Source organism: Mycena indigotica, assembly GCF_014461135.1.
Source record: "Mycena indigotica strain 171206Taipei chromosome Unknown Mind.scaff0006, whole genome shotgun sequence".
NCBI lineage: Eukaryota > Fungi > Basidiomycota > Agaricomycetes > Agaricales > Mycenaceae > Mycena > Mycena indigotica.
The window spans coordinates 2,704,145-2,721,120 of record NW_023503005.1 but is presented as its reverse complement, the minus strand read 5'-3'; the positions used below and the strand labels follow the sequence as shown (position 1 = coordinate 2,721,120).

Genomic DNA, 16,976 nt, shown 5'->3' with positions numbered 1-16,976 from the left:
AAAGTGGTTCGAGGTCAATGCGAGTCAAAAACCGTCTTCTTCGTCACGCGTCACTGTGAGGTCACCGCCCAATCAGTCCATCTCCGTCTCCTTCGCCTTCATCTTCATTTTCATCGTCGTCGCCGCATGGATGGGGCTAAGCCCTCTAAGGCGGCGCATTCCAATGCACCGCCAACATTTGGCTACCAGACCCGGCTGCTAGAACGGACTGCATCCCAACGGAGCGGTAACAGCCTACTTTCACGGAGTAATTCGCAATCAGGCATGGGTATCCTTTCCCAACCGACAGGCTCTTCCACTGCATCTGCCACTCGCCGCTGGACGCCTTCGCATAGGGTGACAAACAGTTTAGATGCCGTGAGAGGGAAATGGGAGGAAAAGGCCAGGGAAACAAATGGCGAAGAACCCCGCGTTGCATCTCCAACGTCCCTCTCCCGCGTTTCCTCTTCATCCCAACATACCGGATCTTCGACATCATCAGGGCTTATTTCTCCCACTGGCTCGATTTCCAGGCCTGAACGAGAGCGTCGGCCGCCATCACCAGACAGTCAGCGTACACCCACCTTTCTCAAGCGACACACCATGCCCGCCCCCATTATCGCCACTCCGCTCTCACCCAATACAACCGGAGTTTCTGTGGAAGCAGACTTTCCATCTCCTTCATTTACCACACCCACTCCCAACCGAATCCACCTTCCTTCCCCAACAGCGTTCCCATCCACAACATCTGTTTCGAGCTCCAGAGATTCCAGTAGTAGTTATGCTGGGAGGAGTGCTCCTAAGAGTGTCCGAGAGCGGGCACAGACGTTGAATGCAGCTTCAACTGGAGACAACGCAGCCCCAAACTCCCCGCCTCCAAGACCAACTTCATCTTTCCCTTCTCCAATGCGTCGTCCTACGTCTTTATATGGCTCAAACCACTCCGCCATCGACCTCTCTAGACCCCCCTCAACTATGACAGTCCCCCCTCCACCTCAAATTCTCCCCGCCGAGGCATCATCGGTTATGTCCCCACCATCTTATCGCAGCTCGTATATGAATCGCAGCAAAGCTTCGACTTATGGCGACCACCTTGTTGTTGGTCGGAAGTTAGGCCGCCATTTACCGCGCATAGCCAGTGGCGATGGTGAAGAAGATCGCGATCGTGTTATGGAAAATCAAGAGCGCGAATCTCGCGAGTCACGACGAGTTGCCCGCTTGAGGAGGCATGAAGTCGATTTTGACATACCGCAGAAGTCTCCCCCGCCTGATATTGTTGTGCCCGGCCCCAGTGATGTGACTGGTGTTCCAGGGAGGTTGCGTCTATCCAAGAATGCGGCGCCGGTGGCACCTTCTTCCCCTCTGCCTTCTGCTCGACTTACGCGTGGCTTGTGGGCGGACACCCAACGACACCTTATCCAGGCGTACGAGTATCTTTGCCACGTCGGTGAAGCGCAACAGTGGATCGAGGGGTGTCTCAACGAAGAGCTTGAGTTTGGCGTCGTTGAGTTGGAGGATGGACTACGTAATGGAGTGATTCTAGCCAAGCTAGTACGAGTCTTTCGACCAGCAGCTGCCAAGAAGATTTACGATGTGCGTGGTCCGGCAGTTGAACTATCGGTTTCTAACCACAAACAGGCGCCAAAGCTGGATTTTCGACATTCGGACAACATTAACTATTTCTTCAACTTCGTACGGGAAGTGGGGCTTCCTGAGGTCATTAATATTACCTTCTCCATCTTTTTTTTTGCTGAGTGTTGGGCTATTAGGGATTTATCTTCGAACTGACCGATCTGTACGACAAGAAGAATCTGCCCAAAGTCATATATTGCATCCATGCGTTGAGGTACGTTTGGTTGTCCACACATGCTTGTCTAGGTCAATTTGTTTTAGTCACTTGCTCGCTCGACGTGGAATGGCTCAACGGATCGGCAACCTTCTTGGCCACCTCAAGTTCTCTGATGATCAGCTTCAACGCACACAGAAAGGTCTCAAGGATGCTGGAGTCCTTATGCCCAACTTTGGAAATGTCGGGAAAGAGCTTGCACGCGAAATCAATGAGCCAGAGGAAGACATTGAGACAGAGGAAGAACGTCAGTTGTTTATCAGAACTAAGACCTGTTATTGACTTAATTCAAGGCCGCGATCGACTTTTACTCGACCGAGTGGACTCTATCATCGGCCTTCAAGCTCACTGCCGACGAGAGCTAGTTCAACGGGCCCAAGCTACGCAGAATGCTCGTATACACCTACACCTTCCCCCGTCACGCGTGACCGCAATCCAGGCGGTCTGCCGTGGTGTGTTGATCAGGCGACGGATTGAACGGTATCGCCGTTCCAGACAGAATTTAACACCTTGGGCCATTGCTTTGCAAGCTGCTGGCCGAGGTCTGCTTGTGCGTCGACGATGGCATGCACGACTTGCTCGAATCCATCATTCCTCTCGCTATGTCGTCAAAATTCAAGCCCAGCTGAGAGGAGTCCTTACTCGCCGTCGCTACCATCGTCTGAAGGCCGTCTTCCGGTCCTCTGCCGCTTCAATCACCAAACTACAATCACTAGCACGTGCATCTTTGGCACGTCAACGTCATCGTCAAGTTGCCATTTCTTTCCAGCATCCTCACATTCGCACATCAATCGTAGCTTTCCAGGCAACTTTAAGGGGTCTCCTTGCGCGCAGGCGGGCGGCATGGCGGGCGCACGTGTTCCGACATTTAACACCGACTTTCATAAGACTCCAGGCTCATTGTCGTGGTGTCATCATTCGCCGACGAATGCGTAATCAGCAAACGAGACTTAGGAATACTACCGCTACTATGGTTCAGATACAGGCGGCTGCACGGACATTCCTCGCCCGCAAACGTCTTCTCAATCTCATTCGCGGGTTGCGGACAGCGACTCCCGTTCTTGTCGGAATCCAAGCCATTGCTCGTGCGAGGCTAGCGCAACAACGGCATCAGAGCTTGAATGTTGCCCTGTCTCAGACTAACATCGTCACCTCGATTGGCGGCTTCCAAGCTCGGGCCCGCGCTTCCATTGCACGTAACAAGCACCGTCAACTTCAACATACACTTGGATTTGTTGCCCCAGATGTGGTAGGGCTCCAAGCTGCCTGCCGCAGGGCGCTTGTTCTGAATGAATATCGGGCTTGGAGGGACCATCTCCGAAACAGTCACCCAATTGCCACGTTACTGCAGGCCATGTTGCGTGGCACCATGCAACGGAAAAATTTCCGAAGCAGAATGAACCATTATCGCGCCAACCTTAGCAAACTCGTTCAAATCCAGTCTTTCATCAGAGCGAAAGAAACAAGAGAGCAATATAGACAGCTGACCCTGGGAACGAACGTCTCTGTCGGCACAATCAAGAATTTTGTTCATCTTCTTGACGACTCGGAGGGCGATTTCCAGGAAGAGGTGAAAGTCGAAAGGTTACGCAAACAGGTGGTGGAAGCCATCCGAGAAAACCAGGTGTTGGAAAATGAACTCAGCGATCTCGATGTGAAGATTGCCTTGTTTGTCCGCAACAGACAGAATGTAGAGGAGGTACTACGTACTAGGCGACTGGGTGCTGACAGCGCTGCGGCTCGGGCTGAGAGGGCCACCATTCTCGCTGCACATGGCGATCCTTTTTCTGGCCCCCATACCATCGATCTCGCTGCTCGTCGTAAGTTGGAGCTTTACCAACAGCTATTCTATTTGTTGCAGACGCGAGGTGAATATCTGAGTCGTCTCTTCGTTCGCATGTCGGTAGATGCTGCCTCGGAGAACAACCGACGTTTCACCGAGAGAGTGGTCCTTACTTTGTTTGGGTTTGGTCAAGATCGGAGGGAAGATTTTCTTCTTCTCAAATTGTTCCAGGTATGACATTTCTTACCGCCAGTCAAAACATCTCACTGTGCCATTAGCTCGCGATTCATCAGGAAATTCAATCCGCCGGCTCAATTCACGAAATCATTCATGGCCATCCTGTCTATTTGAACATCGCAGTCCCATACCTCCGCCGGAAACAGGCAGCATACGTTCGAGAAACTTTCCAGCAGATTATCATGAAAGTCGTTGACCCAGAATCCTTCGGTGAACCTCCACTTGACCTTGAAATAGATCCGTCCAAAGTCAGCCAGTCATTTAGCATCCAACGTTACTGACTAGTATCAGATTCATCTGGAGCGTGGTCAACGAGAGGACCTTGAGGCTGGTGTGCACAGAGACCGTAAACCCCTCAACTTCCATGAAGCGTTACAAGATGGACCAACACGGGCCGCATATATTCGTGGTGCGTTTCTTTGCGTGGATGGTCAATTCAAATCAACTTGTTTAGGACTGCAATCCCTTCAACATGCCACCACTTGGTTTTTGGACAAGTTTTGCAATTCGGTTCGACGTATGCCGTTTAGCACACGCTATCTTGCTCGGGAAACTCTAAACGCTCTCCATGTAAGCTGGACGGCTAGCTTCCGCATGACCATGTTAAGCATTTGTAGGAGCGCTTTCCCGGTGAACCCGACAGTCTATATGCTGCTTGCATTGGGAGGTTAGTCTATTACCGCTGCATTAACCCGGCTATTGTGTGAGTTTACTTTGCTCTTTGAGTTACTCTTCAATGACGAATCCAGCGCCCCCGAAACCTATGATATGGTGCCCAAAACCGTTGATCTTGGTGCCCGGAAAAATCTTGAGCAAGTCTCCAAGGTTTTGACCCAGATTGTCTCTGGATCCGAGTTTGACGAGGACACTCCTCAATTCGTCCCAATCAACGAACTCGTTCGCACAAGCATCGTGCAGATGACAACAGCGCTTTTGGACGGTGAGTTTTCAGGACTGCTTTGACGTATCACGTGACACATCATTAGTTGCCAACGTTCCTGATGCGGAGACATTTTTCCATGCCCATGAATTCTTGGACGCGACTGTGCAACCCAAGCCAATTTATATTTCTCCGAATGAAATATACACAATTCATGGCCTTCTGTTGCAACACCAGAATGTCTTGGTTTGTAAACATCCTCTGTCATGGTCCTTGTCTGACTTTCAAAAAGGCACCAGAGGCGAATGATGTCCTGAGAACGATTCTCTCGGAACTTGGGGGTGTGCCCAACCTGGGTAGCGATGAATTGAAAGATGCGAGAGAACATCCAGTCACTCTTGAGCTCACAAATCGGTTTGCGGACGTTGATGGTGCGCTTAGGTCACGCGTCTGTTTCACACCGTTAACAGCCATTTCCAGATACCCGAGCAGAAGAAAACACACTTTGGGTCAAAGCGAAAAGAGGTGTTTTGGCTGTTCTTCGTGTCCACCCAGCCCAAAGTCTTGCCGAGTCGCTTTTACGGAAGGTTACTGAGGAGGATGTACTCATTTGGGACGAAATACTCGACGCGGAAGCACAACATCAACGCGCGCACAATCGACGGCAGCCTTCCAATTATGGCGGCGATTCCTACAAGCTGGATGACTTCAATGAGTGTGTCCTAACATATATTTCTCTGGGTTTCCAACTGATCATCCACAAGTGAGGAAAGCAATTTCCATACCGTCAAAGCCAACGCCATTGCATATCTTCTAAAGCTGGAGAAGATGGGCAAAGTCTCACGGGACGATGGTTTCCAGGGAATTCTCAATGCCATCGCGCTTGATGTCCGCAGCAAGCACCGCAAACGCGTTCAACGCCAACAAGAGATGGAGTCCATGCAGGAGGCACTGAAACAACTCGCCAAGAGCAAAAAGCAGCTGGAGGAGCAGATTCAAAGCTATCACAGCTACGCTGCTGCGGCCATGCAAAACATGCAGCAAAATGCGCAAAAGAAGTCAGCCGTTTTTCTTCTTCTTTCCAATATTTTGCTCATGTCAAAATTTAGACGATGGGTTGTTCCTTTCACGAAGCAATTCTTCCATCTCCGTGATTTGCAACGGTCCGGTGAAAAGCATCAGCACGGCTCATTCATCTACACTGCCAAGTACCTGTACGAGAAAGGCATTCTACTCTCTATCGAGCAGTATTCCCCTCGTCAGTTCGACAAGCTCAACGTGATTATGGCGTCCGACAAGCTGGGTGTTTTCGCCATCACTCTCGAGTCCAACACCATGGGTATCGCAAACCGCATCGGAAGCGAGGACGTCCGCATGGAAGACCTCTTGCAGGCCAAGTTCGAAAGTCGGCAGTTCATTTCGCTCATCAAGGGCAAGGTCAAGGTCAACCTCGAGCGCTTCCTGTTCCAGATTAATAAGAAGTACGGTCTCTGTTCAAAAAGGAAGAAACCTCTGACCTGGTTTACGACAGATTCTATGTTTAATCGCACTAATGACCCATCACGCCTTGACGATCTTGTTTTCTTTGACGTTGCATTCATCTCACTCATCTGACCCACCCACCAACATTTGCTGCTACTGTACCGCTAGTCGCCAACGTCGTGTATTTTTGGCATCCTCGTATCATTACTGAAATTAATCAGCCCTTTGTATGTTAATCTTGTGGGATGATTCAGCATCGCGATCACGTGACAGATGCAATTGTTCGTAAGTAGGTACAAGGTCATAGTGTGAATCGGAACTAGAGTAAGGTCAGTCTGACTTTGAATGCAAGTGAGAGTGGAATCACGTCTGGATGCCTAAGTTGACGAGTTAACTATGCACAGCTATTAGGACAGCAATATACCTGTCGCCAATGGGAGCTTTCGTCTTGCCCGTGCGTACCAACTCTTCATATGCGGTGATATTTCCTTGTCGTTCGCCATTAGCGCGAGCTTTGTTCTCCCTCATGCAGTACAAGCTGGCCCACAAAGGTGAGAACCCGAGAACCTGCGGGGTAGAAAAAAAGCTGAGCGTACATGTTTATCGCAGTCATAACCCAACTCAAGACCAAGAACCCAAGCACAATTGAGTGGCCCTTTCTGTAAAAAGTCGGAATTTGATCTGTTTCCGAGTGTGAACCCGAGGACGATTGTGGGGTGGAGCCATCTCGTCACCTTTGGTGTAAATGTTGGTAGCAATGAAGCCGCCGGTGTTGGACACGGCTAATTGGAGCGCAATTGTTGTGCTGCGCTTATAGTAACCCGAGCCGTTGTTTGGGAGTATGGAGCTATTGAGGGACGTCAGCGTAGGTTGTGCAGTTTGGGGATGGGGCTTACAGGATTGACGGTGCAGAAGGGTAGACACCCGCTGCGATCTGAGTTGGGTTAACGCTTATTCAGTCACTCATTCGGTACACACAAGAAACACAGCTCCGTATCTTTGTGCGTTGGTTTTGGCTGCAATGGCCAAAATATAGCCAACCTAAGAAACGTGACTCAGAGAGGTCAAAGAAGGAAGAGACTTACAATCGCAGATGGCAGACAGATTAAAATAAACGGACCCCGCCATTTCAACCGATCGCTTAGGAAAGCAACGAAAACTAACATGTGTGAGAAACCATCAGCAAGCTTGCTGCCAGAGGCTCACCGGTAAGCACGGTTGCAGGGACATATGGGGGCACGGTGTGCAACTGCGCGGATTTTCCCTTGTACCCAAGCCCAGCGACGATGGTAGGAAGGAAAAGCGAGAAGGAGTATAGCGAGACCTAGAATGATAGGGTTTGTGTCGTGACTACTCAAACCCAGAGTAGTCCTTACAATCAATCCCAGATAAGCGATAGCAGTGACCCAGGCTTGGAAATCTGTCAGGCCTGGGATCTGATCAATGGGTGCTGTAAAACGATTACTGACAAAAGTACCTCGAATCACCTCGCGGAGCTCGAAATGCTCCTCAGTAAAGTGCGTAATTTCAGCCGGGCTTTGGGCGTTGATGTTTTCTGTGATGGACCCCTTGTCACCCTTCTCAAGGGCAATATCGGGACTGTCACGCGTCTGGGTGGCCGGGCTTGTAGTTGCATGAAAGCGCCGCACTGGCAAAGTTCAAGCTGCTTATACCGTCATATGCGACTGGGGACAAACAGGCAAAATCTCTTTCTTCCTCTGTTAGAAATTTGGCGGAGGCAAGACTGGACGGTAAGAAGTAGAGGCAGATTAAACTTGAGACAAAAGTAGCCAGTCCTATATGTACAGTGGTCAGAGCGGTGAGTTAATAATCAGCGTGAGACGGCCAACCTTCCAAAAGGAATATCCATCTCCAACCTGCAAGATTCGCCTTGCCATCCATGTTGAGAATGGCGGTTGCAAGAAGACCTAGTTTGCGTCAGTCAGAAGAGGACATTACTTACTAGAACAACTAGCCTCCGAATGCGCCGGATAGAGATGCGCTAGCGTAGAATAACCCGACGCTGGTATTTGCCATCAATTACATATTATCCGATTACAGAACGGACCGACCGATACTGGAGCTCGTGTGGCTTATAGATGGTACTCAAGTACAGGACAATGCCCGGTAGCAGACCGCCTGATCAGTCTATCAGAGAATGCACCAAGTTCAGGCGTATAAAAAACTGCACCTTCACATAGTCCAAGGACCATTCGTATGGCCACCAGTCCCCCAAAATTTTGAACAAAACATGTGAGTGTGGTGACTGATCCCCATGCAGCGACCAAGAGACACAACCATCGCTATACGAAGGGATTAACTGAGTCCGCTTTGGTTGGGAAACAGGTACTTGCAGCGGGCTTCATACGCTTCATGATCAGATTAGACGGAATTTCGACGAGGATATAAGTGATATAGAACACTGGGGTGGTAAGGACAGGTGTGGGCAAGCAGTGGATTGAAGCTACCGCTGAGCACAGTATTGAATTGGTTGCCGTGTAGTTTTGTATCAGCCTCCAGACCAACGATCCTGAAAGACTTGAGAATAACGCTGACACAAGGTACGAATAGAGTCCACAAGCCTTGCATCTGAAGCAGTTGCAGTCGACAGAGGCCGTTGAAATTACTAGTACTCACTGCCGATGTTTGACCTGTCTATGAAGTTGCATAACCTTTATCCATGATTAGCTGGGTTCCGACGACAAAAGAGTTCGTGAACCAGAGAAGAGCGAGAGGTGGTAGAATGTGCATGTCCAACTTGCGCATCACTCGTCGTTCCATCGCACCGTCTGGCTGAGATATCGATTGGGACATTGTTTTGCCGTTATGGTGCGGACAGAGCGACTCTTTGCGCGCCAGATGACGGAAAAAAGTCCACATTATTTATATAAACTCAGAAGAACGTGGGGAGCTCAGCTGACTTCGGTGAGAAGGAAGTGCAGTTGCCTGCGAAAATATTGCCTATTGCGCATATTTTTGAGGAAAATTTCGTCGTGGGTCTAAACTTGACCAGGCACAACGAGCATTCGAAATGATAGTGACGAGATAACAACTCAGCTTGCTGCTGGAGTTTGGCTGGAGTGGGGGAAAGGGAGTTGGTGGTGACGTATTAATAATCATTTCGCGATCAGGTTGATCATCACTTATGAACCGGCCCGAGCTATATTTCCACCAACAGTCATGTCTTTTACCTTATGGGTGGTCCGAGCATCTTGGTACGAGCGAAACGATTGCACTTGGAGGCGCGCGACTCACGTTCTACAGGCCCAACTGGTCAGCCTTACTACTATAATGTCAACACCAAAGTGTGTAAATCTAAACCCCCCCACAAAACTTTTCATTCTGATCTTGTGGCCAGGAAAGCACATACACCAGGCCACTACCTCCCCCGGTGCAGGCTGCAGCCAAGAAACAAAAGGAAAAGCCACACGTCAAGACACAAATTCCGGGGACTGAGTGGATACGCGTAAAAACAACAGAAGGAAACATCTTCTACTCTCATAAAGTGAAGAAAAACAGTGTGTGGGTCGTGCCGGACGAGATTAAGAGCGCTGTTGAAGAGTTGGAGAGACAAGAGGCTTCAGCTCCACCGGATATAGCCATGGAAATCGACAGAGTCAAGAACGAAGTTGCGGAAGCAGTCAAACGCAAAGCCGAGGACACTTTGCCAGCAACGAGCAAACGACCCAAGACAGATGCTGAGTCTGACAATGAGAGTGATGATGCAGAAGAAGAGGATTGGGAAAAGGAGGCAGTGGCGCAACTAGCAGCAGAAGCGGAGGCAGAGAAACGGCGGGTTGAGAAGGAAAACAAACGTTTGGAGGAAGCTGAAGCTGAAAAACGACGATTGCAGGCTGAGCGTATTGATCTTTCCGTCGATGAGGCCAAAGCGTTATTCAAGGTAAGTCATTTCGGTCAACTTTATTCGACTCGACGAACAATTCATAGACACTTCTCCGAGAGAAAGATATCAACCCGCTTCATCCCTGGGACTCTGCGCTACCCAAATTCGTCAATGACCCGCGATACGTGCTCCTCACTTCCGTCTCCGCTCGGCGGGAGGCATTCGACGAGTATTGCCGCGAACGCTCCCGCGAAATACGACAAGACACGGTTAAAAAAGAAATATCGGACCCCAAGGAAGAGTTTGAACGTTTCTTGCAATCAGAGGTCACTAGCACCAGGACTTCATGGTCGGATTTCCGTCGTACATGGAAAAAGGACCGGAGATTCTATGGTTGGGGTCGGGACGACCGAGAACGAGAAAAGAAGTTCAAGGACTGGATCAGGGAGCTGGGTGAAAGTATGCTGCTATCAATGGAATTTGACGGTTGCTGAACTTCATCTTTAGAAAAGCGTGCTGCTGCCCAGAAGGCAGAGTCAGACTTCTTCGCTTTACTAAGGGAGCGTCAAGTCAGCCAGGATGGTCAACCCTGGAAAGATGTAAGGATTTTAGGCCTCGTTTTTTCGCTCATATTGATGCAGTAGCTCAGGTCAAGAAAATGCTTGTCGATGACCCACGCTATGATGCTGTTGGGTCGTCGTCTCTCCGCGAAGAACTATATAACACGTTCTTGAAAGGCACGACAACGGTTTCCCAACCACAAACTGTAGCACCGAAACTTGAGCAACAAGAAACTTACGAAGAACAGCAAAAACGCCGCAAAGAGCGTGCTCAACAAGCTGTTCAAGACCGAGAAAATAAAGTTAGAGTGGATATGGAGCGCGTCGAAGCCGATATAGGTAGATCTCGGGAGGTTGGGCAAAAAGAGGAGGGAGAAATACTGTTCAAGTGCGCCATGCGTGATGAACAGGTTTGGCGCTGACATATCTGACTAGAACGATGCTCGTTGATGCAGTACGAGACCCCCAGGTATGCGACCTTACATTTACGGGCAGTAGCTTAGTGTCATTGCCAGGTTACCTGGCAAGCTGTTGTGCCGCTGCTGTCTGCTGATCCACGCTTTCAATCCTCACGTCTTCCTCACAAAGTGCAACTCGGACTGTTTCAGGCTCACATCGACCATCTTCGCGTCAAGCATATGTCTGGTCTTCACGCTCTTTTCGAAACTCATGCACCGCGATTGAACATTGTTTTTGATTCTCTCCCCGTTGAGAATTTACTAACTGCTTTGCCCGTGACGAAATTGGGGTTCGACATTCGTTCTCTTGAACGGGAGTTTGAGCGCTGGCAACGGGAGAGGACCAGTCGGTGTCGGAAAGCGTTTGATGAGATGCTTGCAGAAAACTCTTTCGTGGAATTCTGGGGCAAGCTGAGGAAAATTGGCGGAGAAGGGGTCAGTTTCTTTCTTTCTTTTAAGAGTCGTTGTGATGCCATTTAGGTCGACGGAGGGGTCAAAGCGGATGATGAGGGCAAGGCAGAAGACGAAGGGGAAGCTGGAGGTGGACGTGTGGACATGAAATCGCTTGCAGCACAAGTTGATGTCGCAGAAATAGAAAAGGTTTTGAAGGTAATAAAATTTCGGTTTACTCTGAGTTGGAGCTGAAGTGGAGAGCAGAACGACAAACGATACGAGATGTTTGCTCATATTCCTCAAGAACGAACTGAGTGGATCAGGATGCATCTGGCTGAGCTTCCTTCACCAAAGTTCTCTGTCCATATTTGATGTCATCAGCCCATAAACTTTTCGTAAAATAGATGCGGCATTGATGCGAAATTAGTCTGCTGACCGCGACACCGACGTGGCAGGGGAAAGGAACACGTCGTGTAACTTGTTTTTAACCTTCACTTTGCTCTTGTCAGTGCTGGCCCCGGTCGCCGCTGAGAGATGCGTCTCATCAGCTCATTCCTTCTCTCCATTTCCCTCCTTGCAACTGCCCAGGACTTCGATGCCCCTGGCGTGCAAAAGGAAAAGCATAGCTACCAGGTGCGCTGTCTCCAACCTCTTCTGCAACTGCTGGCTTACTCGGAGCAGAGTGACGTAGCCCGTCTCCGGAAAATTGTTATTAACAGGCTCGTCTTCTTGTTCTCTGTCCCAACCGTAGCTAAACGTTTGACCATAGTCTCTACTCACACAAGTACGCAATGCTGGTGAACGATGATTTCTGGCTCACAGTGGTCCCAACAGAGACATCTTCCTTCGGGAACTCATCTCAAATGCGAATGTAGGCGGACTGCTTCTGACCTTCCATATGACTTACCTCTTTCTAGGATGCCCTCGAGAAACTGAGGCTAACTGCTCTAACGGACAAGTCGATATGGGATGGAACAGAGCCCTTGAACATTTCCATAAAGGCCGTTAAGGACGAGGATGGAAAGAATGCCAGGCTAGTTATTTCTGGTGCGTTGCTTTGGATTTTCGTCCACCGTTTGTTCACGTATCCATAGATACGGGCATTGGCATGTCTGCCGAAGAACTCTCCACGAACTTGGTGTGTCTTGCGGTTCGCGTAGCTATTTACTCTAATACTGTGAATAGGGAACCTTAGCGAAATCTGGCACCTCAGATTTCCTAGCCCAAGCAGAAAGTTCAGACAGCACGGGTACTGGCAATCTCATCGGAGCATTCGGTCTCGGATTCTACAGCAGCTTCCTGGTTGCCGACCGTGTCTACGTCGCCTCTATTCCTCCGAAAACAGCTAGAAACCCCAACCCAGTCCAGAATGTTTTCAGTTCCAATGCTGACGACAGTGCATTTGAGATATTCCCAGACCCGCGTGGAAACACCCTGGGCTCTCATGGTACCGAAATTACCCTCTATCTGAAGGAAGATTCGCTGGAATATCTTGAAAACGACAAGGTTACGGCTTTGGTGTAAGCAAATATCAGGAGCTTCTTTCGAAAGTTGCTGACGAGTCTTAGCAATAAACACTCATCCTACTCGACTGCGTTCCCGATTTACCTGTTTACTCAAACCACTGAAGAAGTACCCGATGAGGAGGCTATTGCCGAGGCGGCCGCCAAGGCAGCGGCTGCGGCTGCCTCTTCGAGCGCTGAAGCTGCCAAGTCCACTCCTTCTGAAGAGAAGGACAGTGATGAGGCAATTGTCGAGGAAGAAAAGCCAGAAACCGAGGAAAAGAAGGAGCCAGAGCCACCCAAGACTAAGACCATCGTCGTTGACGACTGGGCTCAACTGAATGCCCTCCCTCCTCTCTGGCAGCGGTATGTACTTTGTGCTGCCTAACGGTGTTGCTTATCATCTGCGTAGCGATCCCAAAAATGCCACTGACGGTATGTCTTCAATGCATAGTCCCGTCTTACGACTCATTTTTTTCACTCAGAGGACTACGAGCTGTTCTATACCGCATTCTGGAAAGACTACACCAAGCCCTTATCTTGGACCCATTTCTCTGGAGACTCGGAGTCGGGCACATCATTCAAGGCCATCATCTACCTCCCTGGGAAATTGTATGCTTCCATGTCCTTATTCCGCTACACTTTCCAACATGTCATGCAGCGACGACGAATACTGGAAACAACCTCTGGCGTACAAGTCGGAGGATGTCAAACTCATGGTTAAACGTGTTTTCATCACTTCCGATTTGGGCGAGGATGTCTTGCCTAAATGGGCCAGCTGGGTGAAAGCCGTTATTGACGGTAGGTCCACGAGCATTTGCTCTGGACGATGATTGACCAGTTTCGCTAGCTGAGGATCTTCCTTTGAACGTGTCTCGAGAAACGTTACAGTCAACTCGATTCCTGCGACAACTCAAGTCCATCATCACCAAGCGCATCCTTCAACTGTTCAACCGCATCGCAGAAGATGACGAGGAGAAGTTCAAGAAAATTCTCGAGGTTTATGGCTCGATCTTCAAACTCGGTGCAGTCGAAGACTTCAAAAACCGGGATAAACTCATCAACCTTGCCCGTTTCTCAACCAACCAAAGGAACTACACCTCACTTGACCAGGTATATACTATCTGATCTCACTGGATTGTTGTTGATTTTGTTGTGTGCAGTACCTAGAGAACAAAAAGCAAGGCCAGAAACAGGTACTACCACTTGGCCCTCGGTTGAACGTCCCTCAACTTTTATCAGATCTTCTATCTCTCTGAGATGGGTAAATCAACCGAAGATTTGGCCCAGAGTGTCTTTGTCGAGAAACTCCACGCCCGTGGGTACGAGGTTTTACTGCTCAACGAGCCGTTAGATGAGATCCTCGTCCAAAACCTCCGTCAATACAAGTAATTGGCTTTGCTTGATTCCTGCTCCTCCCCGCTTATTCGTTATTAGGAACATCCCTTTCCAGGACGTTGCCAAAGCTGGTCTCAAGTTTGGTGATGAGGGTACGTGGTGGATACCCATGTGAGCATTATTGACAATCAACCATATAGACGTCGAGAAAGAGGAGAAAGAGGAAAAGGAAGAGCAAACTGAGCGATATGCTCCTTTGCTCAAGTATTTGAAAGAACACTCGAAAGACGTTGTCCGAGATGGTGGGCTCCCCAATTTTTCTCTCGTTGCTGTCTGTTGATATCGAGACAGTCGTTATCTCCAACCGATTGGTTGCGAGTCCCTGTGCGGTCGTGGCTGATAGCCACGGTTACACTGGTAACATCCAAAGGATGATGAGTGCGCAGACGAAAAAGGAATCGGGAAACAATGCGTACATGCACGAATTTGCCAAAAAAGCCAAAGTCCTCGAAATCAACCCTCGCTCACCTCTCATCGAGGGTATGCTGCGACGTGTTCAGAGGCTACCGGCCGAAGACGAAGAGCGTGATGAGGAACTCGAGGCTCAGATCAATGAGGCGGCTTCTATCTTGGTTGACGGCGCACTCGTCCGTTCTGGATTCGAAGTTCCCAACGCCAACTTGTGAGTAAATGTTCAGTATGTACACCTGAGCTAATTAATTACTCTTCCAGATTCTTCACTCGTGTGGACCGAGTACTTCGCCGTTCCCTCGGTGTCGATGAGTTAGCGCCAACAGATACCTCTGTAAAACCTGCGCCGCCAGTTGACCCAGAGGTCCCAGAAGAGGGTTACCCCCCCGAATTTGAATACCCCCCTGGTACCGAAAAGCCAGGCATCCACCTTCCTGACCACATGAAAGACCAAGTCTCGATTGAGATGGAGGAGATTGACGACGATGGGAATACCGTTGTCCACGATGAGCTCTAGTTACAACGGATGTACTAAGTTATCAAACCAAACACAGCATTTTGAATAGCAAGCGAATTCAGTCTCGACTATACCCACCACGATAGCGAGGTCCTCGGTCTCTACTACCCCTATCACGTTCTCGTTGTCGGTTATAGTCACGTTCTTTACCTCGAGAAGAGCCCTGGCGGTCGCGGGACTTGGAATGGTTGTGATTATCGTGTCGTTGTGGTTGGTGTTGCGCTATGGGTGCATTGCCGAGTCGTTCGCCCAGTGATTTAGGCAGGCTCATTCGACGCGGAGCAGTTGGCGCCATACGCTCTCTATTTGCTGCCCCGCGAATGCTAACACCTCGTCCGTTTTGGAACCAGTCGTCAGGGTCAACTTCATCATCTTGTTTGGCTCGTTGCGCCAGCCTTTCTTTCTCTTTATTCCGCCCTTGCTTCCCGACATTATCGACGCCGCCTGGGAGAGGTGCATCAAGGAAATCATCCCGCATCGGACTGCCAGGCTCTGGATCAGAGACCTTGAATGGACCGTCGGACAGATTTTTGTGGCTGAAGGCCGAATATTCCAAGGGCCTTTCTTCACGACGCTGACAGTCCTGTTCATGGTCAAGCTTGAGATGGAGACAATTGAGGAATCTACTCACATCACCAAAATGCCCTCTCTTCGCACAAACATAACACCAAGCATCTTCAGCAATGTAGCCTTCTCCACCTTGTCCCAACGACAGTCCTTTCTTCTCTTTACGCGTTTGGAGAACTTGGGTGTGCTCTGCCTCGGTCAGGTAGTTATACAGACGCCATAAGGTTGGACATTCCTTGTGAACAATTAGAACGAATAGGTAAAACCAGACGCGCCATACTCTTGTGAGATGAGAGGGAGCACCGCATCTTTCACAGTCATGTAGACGTTCGTATCGACTTTGAGCATTGGAATTGGGGCAATCTTGTCGGACATGACCTGGAAAAAAGTTTAATAAGGACATCAAGCATGAAACGATGGACTCACCACGCATACCACAACTGAAGCAATGCTTGGAAACGTTGCAAGAACGCGTTGAATGTTCATCCCGGGCACCACATGTCTGGCAAATTAGGACGGTGCATTTGTCTTTGGTATGCCCTTCTTCGCCACACTTTTTGCAGATAGTTTTGGTGCGTTTGTTATCTTCCGGCTCGTCTTCTTCGTAATAACGCACGAAATGCTTTTGAGAGATGGGTACGAAAACGACGCGGAGCCGAAAATTGACTGCACCTTGCGGTTGTCGTTGTAGTCGAGGTATTCGATATAGTCCTCCTGTTCGGAGTCCGATTCTATCGCCGGTAATGTGATCTCTGTTGTGTCTCCAAACACAGTAACATGGGCGGGGAGTATTAGGTGCTTGCCATTGGCAACGTTAGGTTGTGCAATGTCGATAGTGATATCGGCAGGAGCGAGATCCACACAGAAGAAATCGGCGTGTTGTTTCGTATTCATGATGTTCCTCTCGCGAGAATGTCCACGTTTCTGTCTGCGACCTTCTCTTTCCTCTCGCCGATGACCGTGCTTTCCTTCCCCATTCCTCCCCTCTCTTTTCCTCTTTTGACTTGGAGCCTCTTCTGGTATCGGAGAGTCCTCGCGGGTGAGGTCGATTATGTCTATCTGGGATTCGCCCATGGGCGGAATGAAGAAGAAATGTTGCGGCACGTGATCCCTCGTCTT

The 16,976-nt window shown here is 49.5% G+C and overlaps 5 protein-coding genes across 5 annotated transcripts; 3 read left to right on the top strand and 2 right to left on the bottom strand.

The window, feature by feature from the left end:
* Positions 1-126: 126 nt before the first annotated feature.
* MIND_00731200 (RAS GTPase-activating protein) lies at positions 127-6,269 on the top strand (the record flags this gene model as incomplete). Its single annotated transcript, XM_037364013.1, has 16 exons — positions 127-1,572; positions 1,618-1,695; positions 1,749-1,825; positions 1,873-2,072; positions 2,119-3,839; positions 3,887-4,093; positions 4,137-4,254; positions 4,300-4,415; positions 4,463-4,548; positions 4,595-4,785; positions 4,832-4,971; positions 5,018-5,156; positions 5,206-5,440; positions 5,490-5,783; positions 5,835-6,206; positions 6,257-6,269. 16 exons carry the CDS (start codon positions 127-129, stop codon positions 6,267-6,269), a joined length of 5,433 nt encoding a protein of 1,810 aa, XP_037219657.1.
* Positions 6,270-6,597: 328 nt separating this feature from the next.
* Positions 6,598-8,796, bottom strand: MIND_00731100 (MFS transporter; the record flags this gene model as incomplete). Its single annotated transcript, XM_037364012.1, has 15 exons — positions 6,598-6,745; positions 6,804-6,888; positions 6,942-7,054; positions 7,104-7,141; positions 7,186-7,248; positions 7,293-7,366; positions 7,414-7,531; positions 7,584-7,636; positions 7,685-7,855; positions 7,905-8,003; positions 8,058-8,135; positions 8,171-8,230; positions 8,272-8,346; positions 8,558-8,629; positions 8,676-8,796. The coding sequence occupies 15 exons, from the start codon at positions 8,794-8,796 to the stop codon at positions 6,598-6,600; spliced, it is 1,368 nt and encodes a 455-aa protein (XP_037219656.1).
* Positions 8,797-9,352: 556 nt separating this feature from the next.
* Positions 9,353-11,834, top strand: MIND_00731000 (uncharacterized protein; the record flags this gene model as incomplete). The annotated part of the gene is made up of 10 exons (XM_037364011.1): positions 9,353-9,422; positions 9,472-9,512; positions 9,566-10,108; positions 10,156-10,510; positions 10,559-10,650; positions 10,701-10,999; positions 11,047-11,080; positions 11,127-11,504; positions 11,550-11,678; positions 11,727-11,834. The coding sequence occupies 10 exons, from the start codon at positions 9,353-9,355 to the stop codon at positions 11,832-11,834; spliced, it is 2,049 nt and encodes a 682-aa protein (XP_037219655.1).
* Positions 11,835-11,996: 162 nt separating this feature from the next.
* On the top strand, positions 11,997-15,290 carry MIND_00730900 (Heat shock protein; the record flags this gene model as incomplete). The annotated part of the gene is made up of 17 exons (XM_037364010.1): positions 11,997-12,095; positions 12,144-12,259; positions 12,285-12,333; positions 12,380-12,509; positions 12,557-12,600; positions 12,648-12,982; positions 13,031-13,330; positions 13,377-13,399; positions 13,450-13,576; positions 13,626-13,765; positions 13,815-14,077; positions 14,128-14,160; positions 14,207-14,352; positions 14,402-14,454; positions 14,503-14,604; positions 14,654-14,984; positions 15,035-15,290. The coding sequence occupies 17 exons, from the start codon at positions 11,997-11,999 to the stop codon at positions 15,288-15,290; spliced, it is 2,547 nt and encodes an 848-aa protein (XP_037219654.1).
* Positions 15,291-15,348: 58 nt separating this feature from the next.
* MIND_00730800 (uncharacterized protein) lies at positions 15,349-16,931 on the bottom strand (the record flags this gene model as incomplete). Its single annotated transcript, XM_037364009.1, has 5 exons — positions 15,349-15,873; positions 15,922-16,092; positions 16,138-16,235; positions 16,284-16,479; positions 16,530-16,931. 5 exons carry the CDS (start codon positions 16,929-16,931, stop codon positions 15,349-15,351), a joined length of 1,392 nt encoding a protein of 463 aa, XP_037219653.1.
* Positions 16,932-16,976: the final 45 nt, after the last annotated feature.